The sequence below is a fragment of the Lithobates pipiens genome, unplaced genomic scaffold (genome assembly GCF_037356315.1).
Source record: "Lithobates pipiens isolate NorthernLeopardFrog02 unplaced genomic scaffold, aLitPip1_a1.2 Scaffold_10, whole genome shotgun sequence".
Classification (NCBI taxonomy): domain Eukaryota; kingdom Metazoa; phylum Chordata; class Amphibia; order Anura; family Ranidae; genus Lithobates; species Lithobates pipiens.
Genome location: NW_027507686.1, coordinates 200,025,190 through 200,044,560, shown reverse-complemented (window position 1 = coordinate 200,044,560; position 19,371 = coordinate 200,025,190). Strand labels below are relative to the sequence as shown.

The following is a 19,371-nucleotide window of genomic DNA, read 5'->3' as shown; positions in this document are numbered from 1 at the left end:
CCTTTATGACACATTTGAATAATAATTGGGGTATCAGATTCTCATATGAATGGATGTTAACTTTCTAAATCTGACAATCTATAAAAAAAAGGGGGCCAGTCTTGGATAAGGACTTATTTAAAAAAAAATGTTCAAAATTGATAATTCCCATGGGGAGGGGAGGGGGGGTTCCACCATCCCTTATGGTTGAGAGCTATTCCAAAGGGGAAATTCCTGCACATTATTCAAAATTGTTCTAAAACGAAAGAAATATAGTCAACAGGTAGAAAACCTTAAAAATGTTTTTTAACTAAGGAATATGATGTAGGCCATTTGGAAATCAGTAAAGGTAAATGCAGTAATGACCCCTTTTGGAGAAAGGAAAGAATAGGTTAAATCCCAATGGTTTTGAGTGGTACTTTATAACCACTTATTCTGACTGTCAGAAACCATGTTGACCAAGGCGAAGGCAGAGATCATCTGTGCTGGACGGCTTAAGTAGGCCGGACTGACGAGCAGGATATCATCAACAAGTGAGTCACTGTGGAGAGATAGGAGCTGGCAATTAGCCGACAGCTGATCAGCCAGCTCAGAGAAGGAAGGGCTGAGCCCAGCCCTGACAATGACCAATATTATATTGTGAAAAATAATTTAAGGAGACATTGGGCCATATTAAAAAAAGATAAGGTAATTGACCCTCATCTCCCAAAAAAAAACCAAGGTCATCTCTAAGGAATCTTTACATCTTAGGGATAAGATTTTCTCAAATCTTGTGGAACAATCTAAAAAAGTTTCTCTATATGGAGGATTGTCTGTATTTTTTCCTTGCAAGAGATGTGTGGTATGCAAGTGTAGTGGCCAGAATATAGTATGTACAAAGTCTTTTGATTCTAGTGCCACCAAAAGTTGCAATATTGTGGGCTTAATTACCTGTTCCACTAAGAATGTTGTGCATCTCCTTCAGTGCTCGTGTGGCCTGTGGGCAGGACCACACGGGCCCTACAAACAAGGATTGGAGAACACATAACTAATATTAGAAACAGAATTAGGGGGCATAATTTGTCTAAACTTTATGCTTTGCACCAAAAAAGATCCTTATGGGGTTAAAGTTATTGGTTTAGACAAATATTGAAGGGAAATAACATCAAAAGAGTGATCTTACAATTGGAAACTCAGTGGATATATGAACTGAAGACTTATGTCCCCCACTGGGCCCTGAACATAGATTGGGATCTCTACTGCTTTATTAGAAATAGTTGACTTTGATTTTATAGTTTTTATTTTTCATTTTTTATTTTGATGTATTTTTATTATTTCACTCTCGTCAGTTGAGAAAAAAACAGTTATTCATGATTTTTTATTCTTTTTCATTTTTGTTTTGGTATATTGCCGAATTTGATCAATATTGTTTTTATTATGTGATAGTAACATTTAAATTAACTATTTCTCTGCATATTGGTATAATTGTTCAAAGGATGTGCATCTTATAGTGGGTAGAACATTATATGTAAGGATATTAGAGGTGAAAGGAATACATCTATTTTTAAATACTTGTCATTTTTCATTGCAATTTGGAATCTAGCTACTAGATTGCAATATTTTATTTACGGTATGGTAATTTTAGGTATGACTTTTGTAAAGATTGTATTTATTGTTATATTGAGATTATATGTTTATTTGTGGATTGGCTATAAAGTTTCTTAGTATTAATACCTCTTTGTGACTTTGACCTTTTGGAGACGGGATTCATCTCTCCTTCTGCATAATAAACTATATTAGAGACTATACATGTCGACTGCCAATCCTTATTGTCCTGAAGACAACTATGCTGATAAAATATGTAGGGACAGGGGATTTGATGCTGGCATCATTGCGCAGGTGTGCTTGATCGAGCGGCATGCATTCTATTACATGCTGTATAATTGTGATCCCTTGTGGCCATATTTTAACTTAATAAAGTACATGCTTAAAAAATAATTCACTGTTGTTTCTCCATTCTTCCTTATGTTAACCAGGATTATGTTAACCAAAAAATGGAACAGTGGTGTTAGCAGAGGTGCCCAAATGTGAATTAGAAGCTGAAAAGTTGATTCATCATTAATTTGGTATATATTGCTCGCAGAATAGTATAAAACACTGTCAACGTGTTTTGTGGCACTAAACTGGCCACTTCCTCAGGATGGTGGATAAAACACTTTAAGCAGCTGTGATCTGTCTCTCGTGTGGTTTGTTAGTGTGTAAATAATCGCTGGCTGTGAGAACAACCACAAATTTCTGTGGCAACTGAAAACCTGTCATTGAAGTGCCTGGGCTTGGCAGCTGCATCTAGCCACTCACACCTGTCAAACATAGCAACAGGAATTATTAAAATCCTGCTACTGCCATTGGCGCTCTCTACAATATCATTGCCAGTCTTATACAGTTATATAAAGGTGTTTAAATATCTTTTTTTCTTTACAGTGACTGGATTTGATCTGTGGGGATCTGTGTTTGCCACTGGTATTGTCTGCACCTTTTACTGCACATTGGTAAGTATCCAGCCTTACTTCTGTATGCAGTTAGGCTTTACAGCTAGGTAAGGGCTCATGTCCACACAGACTAGGTTGGCCACCGGACATGGGAAAACGCAAAATGCAGCAAAATCGATCAGCGTTCTTACCGTGATGTTTCTGTGTTTTGTGACTGGAGGTCAAAATATTCCTATCCTGAACACGATTCTTCCACATTCAGGAGAGGGAGGTTGGACCTCCACTAACCACAGCAGCTTCTAAACTCTTGAAAAAACCTAATTTTAGAAGTTGGAGTGTACAAGAGCTCTTACCACCCCACCCCAAGCTGTGATTGAACAGTGAAGACGTAGAAGAAGACCAACCCTTTTGACAACCCTTCTTTCTCCTTCTGTCAGCATGTTCCTCTTTAGCACTTGTTAGCATACCCTATTGGCTTCTAGTACTACCCTTTCCTCTCTCAGTTTGGGCTCAGCTACCCAGTAGATAACAAGAATCCAACACCAGGTCAAGTCCAGGTATTTACACCATACTTGACTCTGCCTAAAGAGGAGGGCCGGTTTTTTAAATTTTTTTTTAAAAGTCAGCAGCTGTAAACACTGTAGCTGCTGACTTTTAATAAGCACACTTACCTGTCCAGGGCGCCCGTGATGTCGGCCGCCCGAGGCTGACCCGTCCCTCGGCTCTCGAGTCCCGGTGCCGCCATTTTGGCTAAGGGAAACGGGCAGTGGAGCCTTGCGGCTTCACTGCCCGTTTCCTACTGCGCATGCGCGAGTCACGCAGCGCTTTGTGAATGGGGCGCGCTGTGTTCTGGGACACACAGTTCCCAGAACACAGCACGACCCATTACCCAGAAGATGCCGCATGGAGGAGAGAAGACAGAAGATGTCAGCGGAAAAGGAAGAGGCAGATTAGGACGATGTGCCTAGCAACAGGCATTTCTGGTAAGTTAAAAAAAAAAAAAAAAATTCTGATTTTTTTCTAAATTTTAATGTATTTTTTTTTTCAGGGTGGCCCTCCACTTTAATCTTTACATTATCTGTACACAGGCTAGTTATCTGCTTAGGTCATTTTAGAACAAAGATGTGGCCAAACTTAGTCATGCATAGAAGCAGATGGCTGTCTTACTCAAAATCCTTTTGAATATCAAATGGACAGGATGGTGAATTTCTTTAAAAGGTGACCTAATCTGCACATGCATGCAACATGCAACTGCTACCTATTTTCCCCTCACCAACTAATTCTCTGTAAACGTATTTGGATTGTACATACCCTGTCAAATAAAGTCATATATATGTACCTATTTACCAATAGGTATACCAAATACCTATTTACCAATGTGGCCTGGTACAAGGGTGGAGCCAACAGTATGGAGTTCATTTACTAATAAACACTTTGCAAGGGTATGACACCCCAGAGCTTATTGCATGAGGCGAAGTTCTATTGACTGCCATCATCCAATCACTTACACACACAAATGCTTTCTTTTAATTTTCCTGATTGGGTATTCTTTGCAAAATGTAACTTCACCACATTCTCTAAGCTCTGGGTAAACTTACCCTGTAAAGTGCAATTTATGTGGAAAGTGAACAGCTTATTTGCCTTATGTAAATCATCTTCTTTTTTTTCCACTTACAACTCTCTAGGAAAGACTTATCTGAATCCAGGCTGCAGATACAATTATTTCCCCTATTACAATAATCCATCTCATAGTCTATACAGTAGACAGTTGTAGTAGTAGTAGTAGTTGTGTAAAAAAGAATAGGGGATATGTGACAACATTGGAATAACAAAAAAAGATATATGGATATTAGATGGCTTTATATCTTATACTCAGCAAGGTCATAATATCTGGTAAGGTGCTTCATTTGTTTTTCGGTGGAGGCATTTGTGGTGTTTGCTGGAATTATTTTCCTTAAATACTTACTTTATGAGTAGGCATTTCTTGGGATTTAACAGTGGTGTATATGTTTCTTATTAAGTAAACACTCTATTGTAGCTTACTTCACTTCCATTAAGCAAAGACTTTATTTTTTATCTATCTATCTATCTATCTATCTATCTATCTATCTATCTATCTATCTATCTATCTATCTATCTATCTATCTATCAATAGATAGATATACTGTATATACAGGTTCATCTATTATATCAATATGGTAGCCAAATTTCCAATAATCAACTTTTTCCTCTGTGGATTCTAACCTGGAATTACATTGATCTTTTTATTTTGTAATCAGTGCTATTCTTTTTGCCTAGGGAGGACTCAAGGCAGTTGTATGGACAGATGCCTTTCAGATGGTTGTGATGGTCGTTGGATTTTTATCAGTTCTTGTTGAGGGAACAATCCAAAATGGAGGTCCAAGCGAAGTATGGAAGATAGCTTCGAATGGATCACGCTTGGACATTGTTGAGTAAATATCAAGCAAGGATAATAATTTTCTAATGGATTTAAAAGTTAACAAAAATAAATAAATATGAAAAGAATAAACATTAACTAACAATTTTTTTTGTAACAATAACATATTTAATTTTATATTGTGGTAAGCAAGACTTTGGTGTTTCAGGGGAGATAAAATGCAAAAGTCAGTTTTACTTTAAATTGAGGAAGAGGGAGAGACACAGGAAGCACCGACCTAAGTGTAATATATTAGATACAATTTATTAGCAAAGTAAGTAATGCACTTAGAGGAAATAACATAAAAACAGTTTCATATGTAAATGGTGGTGTCTGCGGGTGTAGATCGGCATCCAAAAGGAGCGTCCACGGATTTGGCAGAAGACTGGAGGCAGGGGCGGGCTGGGCCGGGGGGCAGGGTGGAAATCTCCCCCCAGGCCGTCTAACTTTTAATCAAAACAGGCTGTTTGCTGACATATTTTTTTTTTTTTTTGAGGAAGTCGGCCGCTGATTGGCTGTGTTGCTGCTGCGCTGCATTCTGGGAGTTGTAGTCTGGTGGGTAGAGAAGAGATTAGAGGGAACTGAGCAGCGAAGCAGGTAACTTCTATTCCTGGCAGGGAGACCCATCACTTCACAGGGGGGCCGGTCAGCCAACTTCAAGCTATCATTCTCCTGCTGCTGTGTTAACTCTCCTACTGGCTGCTCTCCTATAACCTCTCTCTCCTTTCAGGACACATCACGTTTGTTTCTGTTCAGATTCTTTCATTTATTCCAGGCTGATTTCACTCATGCTTCATCCCCCTCCCCCTCCCTCTGTGCACTCATCTCTCCTGGTTGGTACAATCTTGCTGTAGGTAAGTCACACTCTCCTTGCACCAATTCACTTATCTTTTTCCCATTCATTTTATCTTCTCTCCTGTTTTGTAATTCTGCTCTCCTCATATAAATCACTGTAGCCTCTCAGCTCTGGGCATTCCACACATGTACTTGGGCTGACACCCTTTCCATCCCAGCTTACTTTTGCCTAATACAATAGTTCTGTCAGAATCATGCCTCAGTCTAACACAGTGTTTCTCAATTATTTTCTGTCATGCCCCCCCTAGGAAGAGGAAAATATTTCGCGCCCCCCCGCGCGACTGTAAATAGTATCATTTGTCTATAAAATTGTTAAGTACACCTCTACATAACACTGTATCCTTATTAACGTATATGGAAATAAAAAAAAGAAAGAAATGTGGATCAATTTAGCACAGGATTTAACGGAGCGGGGGGGGGAGGGTATTGCAGAGTATTGGGTAATGCAGAGTATTGGCGGAGTATTGGTGGAGTAATGCGGAGTATTGGTGGAGTAATGCAGAGTATTGGCGGCGTATTGGTGGAGTAATGCAGAGTATTGGCGGAGTATTGGTGGAGTAATGCAGAGTATTGGCGGAGTATTGGTGGAGTAATGCAGAGTATTGGTGGAGTAATGCAGATTATTGGTGGAGTAATGCAGAGTATTGGTGGAGTAATGCAGAGTATTGGTGGAGTAATGCAGAGTATTGGCGGGGTAATTCAGAGTATTGGCGGGGTAATTCAGAGTATTGGCGGGGTAATGCAGAGTATTGGTGGAGTAATGCAGAGTATTGGTGGAGTAATGCAGAGTATTGGCGGAGTAATGCAGAGTATTGGCGGGGTAATTCAGAGTATTAGCTGGGTAATTCAGAGTATTTGCGGGGTAATTCAGAGTATTTGCGGGGTAATGCAGAGTATTGGCAGGGTAATGCAGAGTATTGGCGGGGTATTGCGGAGTATTGAGTAATGCAGAGTATTGGTGGGGTATTGCAGAGTATTGGTGGAGTAATGCAGAGTGCTAGTGACTAACCTGGTTTACTTCTCGGGTAGAGGGGAGGGAGGAGACAGTCCGGATCCCAGCGGCGTGTGTCTGCCGCTGGCTGCGCTGGAGGCCGTATGCGCACTTGTCCACGTGTATGGCCGATGTCATGTGACCGGTTGCTAGACGCGGAGCGGCCCTAGCCTAGCAACCAGTCACTCGGGAGGCAGAGGAGGCGGGCTACTCGAGCCCTGCTTGGAACGCACCGCACTGCGTGTAATGCCGCTTGTCCGAGCGGCTGTTTGTCACGTGGAGGGCTCCGAGATAGGAAGGGTTGCCATGACGACTCTCCTGCTCCTGCTTACATGATGTCAATCTCCAGTGTCAGACGGGCCCCCCTTTACGGAGCCTCGCGCCCCCCCTGGGGGGCGCGCCCCACTATTTGAGAAACACTGGTCTAACACATGCAGCCCCTCACTCTCCATTAACTTATACTACAGAATTTGGGCTTTTTCACACTAGTGCAGTGACTGGCATTTTTCCACACTGAAAAAAATACCAGTCACTGCTAGAGCACATAGAATACAACTGTTCTCTATGTGCCCCATTTACACTGCAGTACCGTCCAGAGGTGCGGTGCAGTAAGCTGCAATAATATACAGTAATTCTACATTTTATCGCAGTGCACTGGATGGCACTGACATAGTTATCAATCAGTCCTTCTCAAACTGACAGAAATGCAGCAGCATTTTTTTTTTCCTTCCAGTGACCCCACAGCACGTCACAAACATTATGGCACTATTACCCCCATTCCCTCTTCCACCTGGGGGGGGGGGGGGGGGGCGCAGTTTGCTATCTTTGCCTGGGCACTGGATGACCTTGTCCCCGCGTTACACAGAGGGATCACCTGCAGAAAAGACTCGGGAATGGTACAGTACATGATGTCCTGCTGGGAGCTGGCCATTCCCCGTGGGTCCTGCTGGAACTAATCATGGCCTGTTGGCAGTGGCGGCTGATGCTAAAATATTTTGGGGGGGGGGGGCAAACTGAAAAAAATGTGAAAAAAAAAAAATTATTCGCAGCCACTGTGCCAATCAAATGCTGCCAGTGTGACAGTGTGCCACCCGCTTGCCTTCTGCCCTGCACTTGCCCTGTCTTGTGGGGCATCAGGTGACAACGAGTGGGTCCTTCATGCGTCTCCTGCACTTCTTTTCCTCCCATCAGGCGTCCAATAGCGGCGCCTGTTGTTTCAGCCAATCAGGTGACAGGTAACATGACCTGAGCAACCTGATTGGCTGTGAGCGAGGTCAGTGTTAGGAAAGCAATGTCTTCGGTTCTCTAACACACCAATAAGTAATCGGCGAACGCACAGCAGTGTGCCCGCTGTTTTCCCTTTTGGAAGCCTATTAGAGCCCATGGCTCTAATCAGGAAGCCTATTTGAGCCTATGGCTCTAATCAGGCATTTCCAAAGAAACTCCACCGCTGTAATTCATATGCATGGCGCCCAACAAAGGACCAGGCACATGAATAGGGGGCGGCAGCAGCAACCATATATAGATTCATGCAATCTATCTATGTGAGAGAGCGAGTGACAGGGGGGCAGCGCTCATGCGCCTTTATGGACGCACCACCGCTGCCTGTTGGTCCTACTGGGAGCTGGCTATGGCCAGTGCCCAGCAGGACCCACAGGCTGGGAGCTGGCCATGCACCTGTAGGTCCTGCTGGGAGCTTATCATGGCCTGTAGGGCTCTGCTGGCCACTAGCCATGGGTAACCTTGTAATACAAGGTGGGCATAGATAGTGAACTTATTTGGGGTTAAAGTGGGCCACGTGACTGGACTTGCCCCCCAGGCCTAAGGCTGTCAGCCCTCCCCTGACTGGAGGAGCCTCAATTCGTCCTGTGGCCACCAGGAAGTCAGTCTGGGCCACCATGGAGCACAGGGAGATTACGTCACCAGGAAGCAGGGACAGCAGGGGAGGAACAACTGACTAAAAGAGGCTATGCACTCGGGCGCTGATGCTCAGAGCGTGTAGCCTCTACTAGAAGGAGCTGATGCTCCGAGCGCGTAGCCTCATTTATTCAGTCGTTCCTCCCCTGGTGTCTCTCTGCTTCCTGGTGACGTCATCTCCCTGCGCTCCACAGTGGCCTGGACTGACTTTCTGGTGGCCACAGGATGGATTGAGGCTCCTCCTGTCATCTGTCAGATTCATGGATGCTCATTTTGGGTGCCCGAGCTACACCTGCAGACACCATCATTTACAGGTGAGCCTGTTTTTATGTTATATCCTGTAAGTTCATTAGTTTTCTAATAAATTGTATCTCATATACTACACTCAGGTTGGTGCTTCCTGTGTCTCTCCCTCTTCCTCAATCTGCTTACAGAGATGGCTTTTCTCTGAGGACAGCTGCCTCCTGCCACCTCACCCTAAGAACTGTTGCTGTCTGGACTATTGAGCTGTTATTGCTCTCATATTGAACTTACAGTTTTTTCTTTTTATCAGTTTTACTTTAACTAATTGCTATCATCTCTGAATAATAAGTAGAGGCTCTAACAGAGAAGCCACCCACATGCAAGACTGAGGAGGGGCTTCTCTTTTAGGGCCTATGGAGAAAAGGCAATGCATGTGCAGATCTGGAACCCATTGGCTCAGAGGAAGACAAGGTCATGGTTTGGCCAAGCAAAGGGCCAAGGGCTATGGGTTCACATCACCCATTGAGATGAAATCTGTAGTTGATGATGGTATGGATAGCATGGTGAGAGAGAGGGGGGTTGTTAGGATTTATATTGATGAAAGTGATATTCTGAAGTACAGCCTGTCTAAGCAGTGTGTTGTGGTGTCAGATTTACTTAAAGCAGAACTCCGGGCAAAAACTTTTTTCTATTTTCTTGTTGCTGATCTCCTACCTTTATCAGCTATGCCATCCATCTTTTTCTCAGCTCTGTAGTTCCTCTGTAGTAGCCTGCTGATTTTACAGAAAAAACGTTACTTCTCTGGGGTTTCCTGCTTGTAAGGCTGGTGGCTGCTATTCCTCCAGTACTCTCAGCCACCGTTCTTGTCACTTCCTGCTTTTAGACCAATCTACAGCAAGTAGGGATGTACTTCCATCCCCGCTTGCTGTATTGGGCGGAGGGGGTCTCATAGACCCCCATTTGTACCGCTCATAGAGGTGGTGTCCTCCTCCGCTCCCTGCCAGCACTGCTGCCAACCCCCCCCCCCCCCCCCCCGCCGCGGGCCACCTGACAACCATCCACCCCACCTGTCATGCTTCACAGGATTGTTAGGAGAGCTGCCCAATGACACAGAGTGACGATCTCCCGGTGTGACAGATCTTGTATTTAAAACTCCAGCCATTGTAAAGTCCCACCTCCTGGACTGGCATTGGAACAGTGTGCTGTCTATCACAATGCCAGTCCAGGACGGCTCTTGTGACAATCCTTGCTGCACAGATGGGCACACATAGGCTGCACTGATGGGCACTGAGGCAGCACTTATGGGCACTGATAAGACAACACTGATGGGCACTGATAAACTGCACTTATGGGCACTGATAAGCTGCAGTTATGGGCATTGATAAGCTACACTAATGAGGTAGCACTGATGGGCACTGATAAACTGCACTGAAGTGGCACTTATGGGTACTGATAAGACAGCACTGATGGGCACTGATAAACTGCACTGAAGTGGCACTTATGGGTACTGATAAGACAGCACTGATGGGCACTGAGGTGGCACTGATGGGCAGTGAGGCAGCACTTATGGGCACTGATAAGACAGCACTGATGGGCACTGAGGCGGCACTGATAGACACTGAGGCAGCACTGATGGGCACTGATAAGACAGCAATTATGGGCATTGAGGCGGCACTGAGCACTTATGGGCATTGATAAACTACACTGATCGGCACTGAGGCGGTACTGGCCACTGACAAGCTGCACTGATGAGCTCTGATAAACTGCACTGATGGAGACTGAGACGGCACTGATGAGCCTGCACTTATGGGCACTGATAAGCTGCACAGATGTGCACTGATGAGGCTGCACTGATAAGCAGTGGGCACCATCCACTGTCCAACTGGCACTGTCCATTGACCTACTGACACTGTCCACTGACCTACTGACACCGTCCACTGCTCTACTAACACAATCCACTGCTCTACTGACACCATCCAGTGCATTACTGACACCGTCCACTGCCCTACTGACACCATCCAGTGCATTACTGACACCGTCCACTGCCCTACTGACACCATCCACTGCATTACTGACACCGTCCACTGCCCTACTGACACCGTCCACTGCATTACTGACACCGTCCACTGCCCTACTGACACTGCCCTACTTCATGTACAAGAAGCCTTAAAAACTCACCTAAGCTGCATTTTTTCAAAGCAGTCTAGGTGAGTCTAGCAGAGTTTAGCAGAATTTGATGTTTGGGAATTTATTTATTTCATTGGCCAGAATATAAAAGTATTTTTATTTTATAAAAGTGCTAAACGTGCCTATCGTTTAAATGCGTTTAGGCCATCTTAGCTTTTTTTATGCACTAAAGCTCCTTTCCTGAACTTAACTCTTCTGCGTTCAGGAGAGGAGCTTTGATTACCTTTGAACACATATGTTTTTATTGAGTTCCGGGGCTTTGGCTTAAAAATGCCAAAAGTGTTTGTTTTTTGCCAAAGCCCTGAACTCATCTGAGCCCTGAGTTCATACATACATAGGCCTTTACCAGAGTTTAGGAGCAGCAGAGTTTAAAGGCAGTCAAACCTCCTCTATTCAATGCAGAAGAATCGCGTTCAGGAGAGGAGCTTTTGGGCATAAAACTGCCAAATATGTGTAGAAAGGGTTTCCACCATCCCTGCAAAGTTTGCAGTCATTGTATATGTATTATTTTCAGTTTACTGTGTATTATATGTGAAGTTACATATCACAGAGACCGGTATTGTGGTGATATTGAAGTTTATTGAGATTTCCATACATTAGAAGGTTCCACCATTATTGCGTTATTGCACTGTTTTGTTTCTGACCATCTCTGGTCTCTGACCATCTCCTGTATCATGTCTGAATTGTGAAAATTAATGAGGATGATGACTCTGGGTAGGGATGAGCGTTACATTGTGGAGAACCTCTTTTCACCCTTTCATTTTTCATTCCCCGTTGACAGCTTAATGAGCAGGGCAGGGGTCAATGATTGTATGACTTCATGCACACTGATTTATTGTAAATGCTGTATCGCCTGACAGGAGAAAACCAGTGTTAGGATTCATGTACACTACAACTCCTAAACTTGAGTTTAGGAGCTTTAGTTTTTTTTTTTTTTGCCAAAGTACCTAAACTCAGCTCCATAAAAGCCTTTTTGTCCTTGTACCGATAGGCTTTGAGGATCATTTAGGAGCTGCTGTGGTTAGGGGAGTTTCAACCTCTCTAAATCTCCCTCTAATGAACGTGGAAGAATCGTGTTCAGGATAGGAACATTTGACTGCTGCCCACAAAACACGGCAAAATTGCGGTAAAATTACGGTGCGATTTTGTAACGTTTGTATTTTCCTGCAGCCGGCCAAAGTAGGCCATGTGTACACGAAGCCTTAAAAACTCAACTAAGCTGCATTTTTTCAAAGCAGTCTAGGTGAGTCTAGCAGAGTTTAGCAGCATTTGGTGTTTGGGAGTTTATTTATTTCATTGGCCAGAATATAAATGTATTTTTATTTTATAAAAGTGCTAAACGCGCCTAGCGTTTAGGTGCGTTTAGGCGCTTTTGGCTTTTTTTGTGCCCAAAAGCTCCTCTCCTGAACATAGCTCTTCTGCGTTCAGGAGAGGAGCTTTGACTGCCTCTAAACTCTGGTAAAAGCCTATTTTAGGAGCAGCAGAATTTAGAGGCACTCAAAGCTCCTCTATTCAACGCAGAAGAATTGCATTTAGGAGAGGAGCTTTTGGGGATAAAAAAACGCCAAACGTGCCTAAAAGCACCCAAATTCTAAGCTCGTTTAGCACTTCAGCATTTATTTATTTCAATAGCCATAATAATTTAAAACTCTGGCCAATTAAATAAATGCTGCCAAACGCGTCTAAACCGATTTGAGAAAAGGCAGCTTAGGTGAGTTTTTTATGCTGTCAGAAGAAACAGCGTTTACAATACAGCAGTGTGCATGAAGCCTTAAAATGCTGCCAACCAGCATTTCTGAGCTGGATCTGTCATGTTTAGCAGTGGTAGGCAGACCATTGCTAAATGTTTTACTTACTGCTGCAGCAGGAGGTCCAGCTTGCGGTAAAATAAGCTGTAAAAAACTGCATTAAATTCAATAAAATAAAAAGATTATCACATGCGGTATTTAACGCATGTTTTTTAGCGAATTGCCTACTTCTGGGATAAATACTGCATGAGTTATTTTAATACAAAAAATGTATGCCGTATTTATTTCTTAAGCCCCATACACACTATCAGTTTTTCTGCTGAGTTTTTCCATCAGATTTACCAAAACCATATAATATGAGGTCAAACCTTAGGAGTGTCAATGTGTATGCAATCAGGCAGGCCCTTGTACTACATGGTTTTGGTAACTCTGAAGGAAAAACTCAGCAGAAAAACTGATAGTGTGTATGGGGCTTTACTGAATTGACTCCTGTATCCCATTATGAAGATTTCCCGTCACTTCCTGTACTGGGCATGGAAGCGTGAGTGAACAAGAAGTTTTCAGCTCACTGTATTTCAGGCAGGATCAAATGATTTTTTTTTCTTCTTAACAGTTATAACAAAATGCTTTCAATTACATATTTAAAGTGGTTCAAAAAACAGTTTAAAAAAAATAACAAACATGTTATACTTACCTGCTGCCTCAAATCAAAGGAGGTTTTGAGCGGCCTCAAACCTCCCCTTCTGGGTTCACCAACCAACACTCTCTGCTCCTCCTCAATCAGCCAATCAAAGGAGAGAGGGGGCAAGGCCGAGCTGCGGCTCTGTGTCTGAATGATCACAGAGAGCAGCGGCTTGGCTCGGGTGCCCCCATAGCAAGCTGCTTGCTGAGGGGGCACTCGGCAGGAGGGAGGGGTCAGGAGCGCCGACGAAGGATCTGAGAAGAGGAGGATCCAGGCTGCTCTGTGCAAAACCACTACACAGAAGAGGAAAGCATAACATGTTTGTTATTTAAAAAAACAAAAACAAAAAAGACATTAATATAACTTTAAGGCAAAAATGTATGACATTAGAACCACTTTAACATACTCAAAAGGAATAAATAAGGGAAGTTCCTATAATTTAACTTCAACTTCAGATTGTATGAGTGACGTATTGTTTTATGTTTTTGTGTATAATATGAGGAGTTTTTAAGAAATGTCATTGTGAACTATTTGCAACGACAATAAATCTTATCTCATCTTATCTTGTCTTATCTTCTTTTTATTTTTATTATTATTATTTTACAGTTTCGATGTAGATCCACTAAGAAGACATACCTTTTGGACTATTGCAGTGGGAGGAACATTTACATGGTTAGGCATTTATGGGGTCAACCAGTCAACTATTCAGAGATGCATTTCCTGCAAATCAGAAAAACATGCAAAACTGTAAGTTGAATAAAATCACTAAATCTTTTGAAACCACTTGACAAAATATACATATGCTATAAGCAGCCCTCAAAATTTCCACTCGCCTACTCTCATTTTGCGAGTGGAAAATTATTGCTGGCGAGTGTGGGGCTGCTTCGGAGGGGGGGTGTGGGGGGGGGCAAGCACCACTAGCAGGCGGGGTTGAATAGAAGCCCTTCTTCCAGCGATCACCCAGGGGAAGAGAGAGCCGACCATATCATCAGAAAGTAGTAACAATTTTCATTTGAATTGCCAAGTGTTCCCCGCACTTGCCATCACATACAACCCAGCCTCCTAGCCTGGGTACTTTGATAGACAGAACACCGGTCCAATGCTGGGACGTGTAACTTATATCAAAGTACCCGGGTCAGGAGGCAAGGCTTTATATGATGGTGAGATCTGGGAACACTCTGCAATTCAAAAGAAAGCCGTTACAGCAATGTTCCCTGCTTTCTGATGATCCGGCTGGCTCTCTCTTCCTCTCCTCTCTCTTCCCCTGCACAGGTGATGCGGCATTGATGAGCACAGTTGAAACTGCATTGTTGGGCACAGGTGAAGCTGCATTGATGGGCACTGGTGAGGCTGTATTGATGAGCACAGGTGAGGCTGCATTTGTTGGGCACAGTTGAGGCTGCATTGATGAGCACAGGTGAGGCTGCATTGATGAGCACAGGTGAGGCTGCATTGTTGGGCACAGGTGAGGCTGCATTGATGGGCACAGGTGAGGCAGCATTGTTGGGCATAGGTGACGCTGCATTGATGAACACTGGTGAGACTGCATTGATGAGCAGTGAGGCTGCATTGTTGGGCACAGGTGAGGCTGCATTGTTGGGCACAGGGGAGGCTGCATTGTTGAGCACAGGGGAGGCTGCATTGATGGGGACAGATGAAGCTGAATTGATGAGCAGTGAGGCAGCTTTATTGGGAACAGGGAAGGCTGCATTGATGAGCACAGATGAACCTGCATTGATGATCAGTGAGGCTGCATTGATGGGCACAGGTGAAGCTGCATTGAGGGGCAGTGAAGCTGCATTGTTGGGCACAGATGAGGCTGCATTGTTGGGCACTGATAAAGTTGTTGGTAATATTTATTTTTGTAACTTAGTTCTTCATAAAACATTTAAGTGTCATTTCATGAGATCATTTGTGAGGGTGTATTTAGGGGTGAAATTAGGGGCAGGGCGGGGTAGGGGTTGGGTGGAGCAACTGGTGGCGAGTAACCCTGAAGGCCTGGCTAGTAGCTCAGGACTTGAAATTTTGAGCCCTGCTAAAAGGATAATTTTCAAAAATCATATTTTTAAGTATGATTTTCTTTGCCACACCAAAATGTTTCACTATTATTTTTAGAGACTAGTGCTGTTACTTGTCAAACACAAAGAAAACAATAATTTACCCTAATGCAAAAACACAAAAACAATATCTCTTATTTTATATTCTGTGTATTTTTCTTTGTGTTCAGGGTGTGATAGCACAGCATGATAGCAACTCATATTGATATGGGAGGAATTTCGTTTTGTGTATAAGTATTGCTACAATACTTATACTTGTTACAATATTACCAACATATGCCATAAATAGTATTTTTTACATTGCAACACTATTCCAGGATAGATAGACAATTGTTTTACAGCTGTAAATTAACTCTGGTGCGTAGATTCCAATTATTAAACTACAGCTCTCTGTCCTTTCCAGATAATGAATACGATTTTATCTTTACTTAAAAGCTTGGACTCTTTATGCTGTAATTTATTGTCTAGATTAGATTCTGCACACTTAACATATATAAAGATAAACCTCAAAAGAAAAAAAGGACATATTGTCATTTTATTACTGATACTAAAAAAATATATAATATAAACCGCTAAAGACCCATGGTACACTTTATCAAATACACAAGAAAAAAGAGTTCCTACACTCAAGTTGGAGGGTAAATAACAGTTACATAAATGACAACCGTGGTCTAATCAGTAAAAATAGCATTTATTTTATTAATTTAAAATGTCTAAAGGACATCCACATAATTACAAATTGTATGATATATGTATCCAGTACCTTCGTTCCACCTAATTGCCCACCCTGTGCACAACATTAAAAACAATGACCACAAAAATGTCCAAACGTTATATATTGCCGCATTGCGAACTTCAATGGTTGATACCATAAATGGAAGGTTACATCCACAGAGTATTCAAACTCCTGGCAACTCAAGTTTATGAAATAGAGAGCATACCGGTATAGTTTAACCTCCCTGGCAGTATGATTATTTCGGATTTTGGGTGCTGAAAGCGGTACAATTATTTTGTTTTAGCGGCGGTATGTGGCCGCTAGCGGGGCGGTTTTAACCCCCGCTAGCAGCCGAAAAAGGGTTAAAACCGCTCGCTGGCGGTATAGCCGTGCTGTCCCATTGATTTCAATGCAGTTTCCCTCTGCTTCAGAGCCTAGTAAATGAGGTAAGCCTTCACTTTGCAAATTGTACCCAATCATATGCAAGGAATATACAAAAAAAAAAACATTTTTGCTTCCACATGATTGGATGATGGAAGTCAGGAGAGCTTCTGCTCATTTACTAAGCTCTGGAGCAACTGCACTTTGCAAAGTGCACAGTCTTTTTTCCTTTAGTAAATCAACCCCTGTATATCAGACATGTGTCTTTATATCACTTTTGTGAGTGTGATATGTTTATTTTAACCAAAATAAAAGATTTTTTTGTTTACCAATGTTTTTTATTGCAGCATAAGAAAAAAAATGGAACATATACGGAGATAGCATATAACAAATATCAGTTTGGTACAGATATAGCACGAATGCTAAAAAATTTACATAACATTGGCCATTTCCCTATGTGGGAGTAACAGCTCAACTAGACATTATTATAACTATTTGGCCACAATGACAGGTAAACATAAAACCATGCCATATAAGCGGAAAAAAAAGGGGAGAAAGCATAATATGAAAGAAATTAAACAACAAGAAAAAAAGAATGTACAAGGCACAAAATCTTAGCATTGCCTGTATGAGGCTATCCATACTTTTTATAACCCTACATATCCATATGTGGACCAAAATCCCCATGTTCTATTAAGACAGGCATAGTATCCACAATGGTATGGTGAACATGCTCCATATGTTGAATAGGCTCTATAAGCCTCAGCACTTGTTCCCTGGGAACCACTGGTGGAGCACCACTGTACTGTGATCACCCAGTGAACTGCACTAAATAAAGTGTGGCCGGTTTTTGGCATGGGGGAGCCACTTCCGGTAGTACAGCAAAAATAGGCACATCTGAAAAGTCAGGGACAGTTGCATCCCGGTGATCGGAGCGACCTTAGTTAACACTCCCTGCTATAAGGGCTTCATTACTCTTCAGCTCCAGAAAATATGGTTGTGTGTGCCTCCATCAGGGCATGCCTGAAACAGTTTCCTGGAACCGAGGGGTGGAACCTATATAGTTTGGTTGGCCTGTAGTACCACCTTGTGTGGAGTTTAAGCACCATTTTCTTCACTTCCAATGACTTTGTGCATCTATGCATATTGGAAAGCAATTCAATCAATCCTCAGGGGAAATTTCCTGACCCATTTTCCGCCTCTCAACTGAGCATCGCAGAAGATCTAGCGGGGAGATCTCTTTCATTAGGTGTTTATACATAATGGAAATTGTACCCTTATCTCTGCTGGAGGATCTGCACAGGCACCCAAAAGTGGTATCTGCACTTATCACTTCCAGGGAGTAGTGGTTGGAGAAAAAATGTCTAATCTGCAAGTTGTTAGAAAAATTCAGTTTGAGGTAGAGCATAGATCAGTTGGAGGGAGGAAAAAGGGGGTTCTCGGGGTCAGAGACTCCAGTCCGACAGTATCATTCTCAATCCACCTCGAGAAACCACAGAATTAAAAGCAGGAGGGAACCTAGGGTCCCCTAAAAAGGAGGACAATCGAGGTTTAGGGGGAGGTTAGGTCTTTGAGGCAGACTGAGCCATTTAAAGATTTTTTGAGGATCTTCCATTATACCAGTGTGTGTTCTCTATCCTGATGATTTCCTGGTCTGGAGAAATCTGTAAGGAAGTGGATGTTTTTTTTCCACTGAATTATGTTGAAGAAACTATGCACTCGGTGTTAATAATTAGAAATTTGGTAGCCATACAGTAGACTTGTAGATTCCATCACTGTTGAGAGCTGACATTAGTTTATTTATTTTGCGTATCGATCTATTAATAAGCGCTCAACCTATATTTTTCTCTTTCAGAGCCTTGTATCTTAACCTGATTGGACTGTGGGTGATTTTGGTTTGCGCTGTGTTCTCTGGATTGATCATGTATGCACACTTTCAAGGTTGTGATCCTTGGACTGCAGGATTTATAAACGCTCCTGACCAGGTGCATGATCAGCAAAAATTTAGTAAAGTAGAGGTTATGTTGCTTCTCCATTTAAAACACTAAGATTTTCCTCTGCGCATTCTGAAGCAATTATTAACCTGACATCTGGCCTTTGCACTAAGATATTTTCCACAGTAATATACCTATCTGTAAACACACACGTGTTACGGTATATACTGTATATATCCATATATATCTATATATATATCTACATCTATATATATATATATATATATATATATATATATATATATATATATATATATATATATATATATATATATATATATATATATATATATATATATATATACACACACACACATGTATATATATATATATATATATATACACATATATATATATATATATATATATATATATATATATATATATATATATATATATACAGTATCTCACACAAGTGAGTACACCCCTCACATTTTTGGATTATTTTTTTTATATCTTTTCATGCGACAACACTGAAGAAACAACACTTTGTTACAATGTAAAGTAGTGAGTGTACAACTTGTATAACAGTGGAAATTTGCTGTCCCCTCAAAATAACTCAACACAGAGCCATTAATGTCTAAACCGCTGGCAACAAAAAGGAGTACACTCCTAAGTAAAAATGTCCAAATTGGGCCCAATTAGCCATTTTCCCTCCCCGGTGTCATGAGGCTCGTTAGTGTTGCAGTCTCAGGTGTGAATGGGGAGCAGGTGTGT

The 19,371-nt window shown here is 42.2% G+C and overlaps 1 protein-coding gene across 2 annotated transcripts in view; it reads left to right on the top strand.

The window, feature by feature from the left end:
• SLC5A12 (solute carrier family 5 member 12) overlaps positions 1-19,371 on the top strand; it is a 118,716-nt gene that overhangs the window by 51,969 nt on the left and 47,376 nt on the right. For both annotated transcript variants that reach the window (XM_077460839.1, XM_077460838.1), the window contains exons 4-7: positions 2,440-2,507; positions 4,746-4,900; positions 14,114-14,254; positions 18,516-18,645. In XM_077460839.1, coding sequence (XP_077316965.1) covers positions 2,440-2,507; positions 4,746-4,900; positions 14,114-14,254; positions 18,516-18,645 — 494 coding nt within the window. The remainder of the gene's footprint in view (positions 1-2,439; positions 2,508-4,745; positions 4,901-14,113; positions 14,255-18,515; positions 18,646-19,371) is intronic.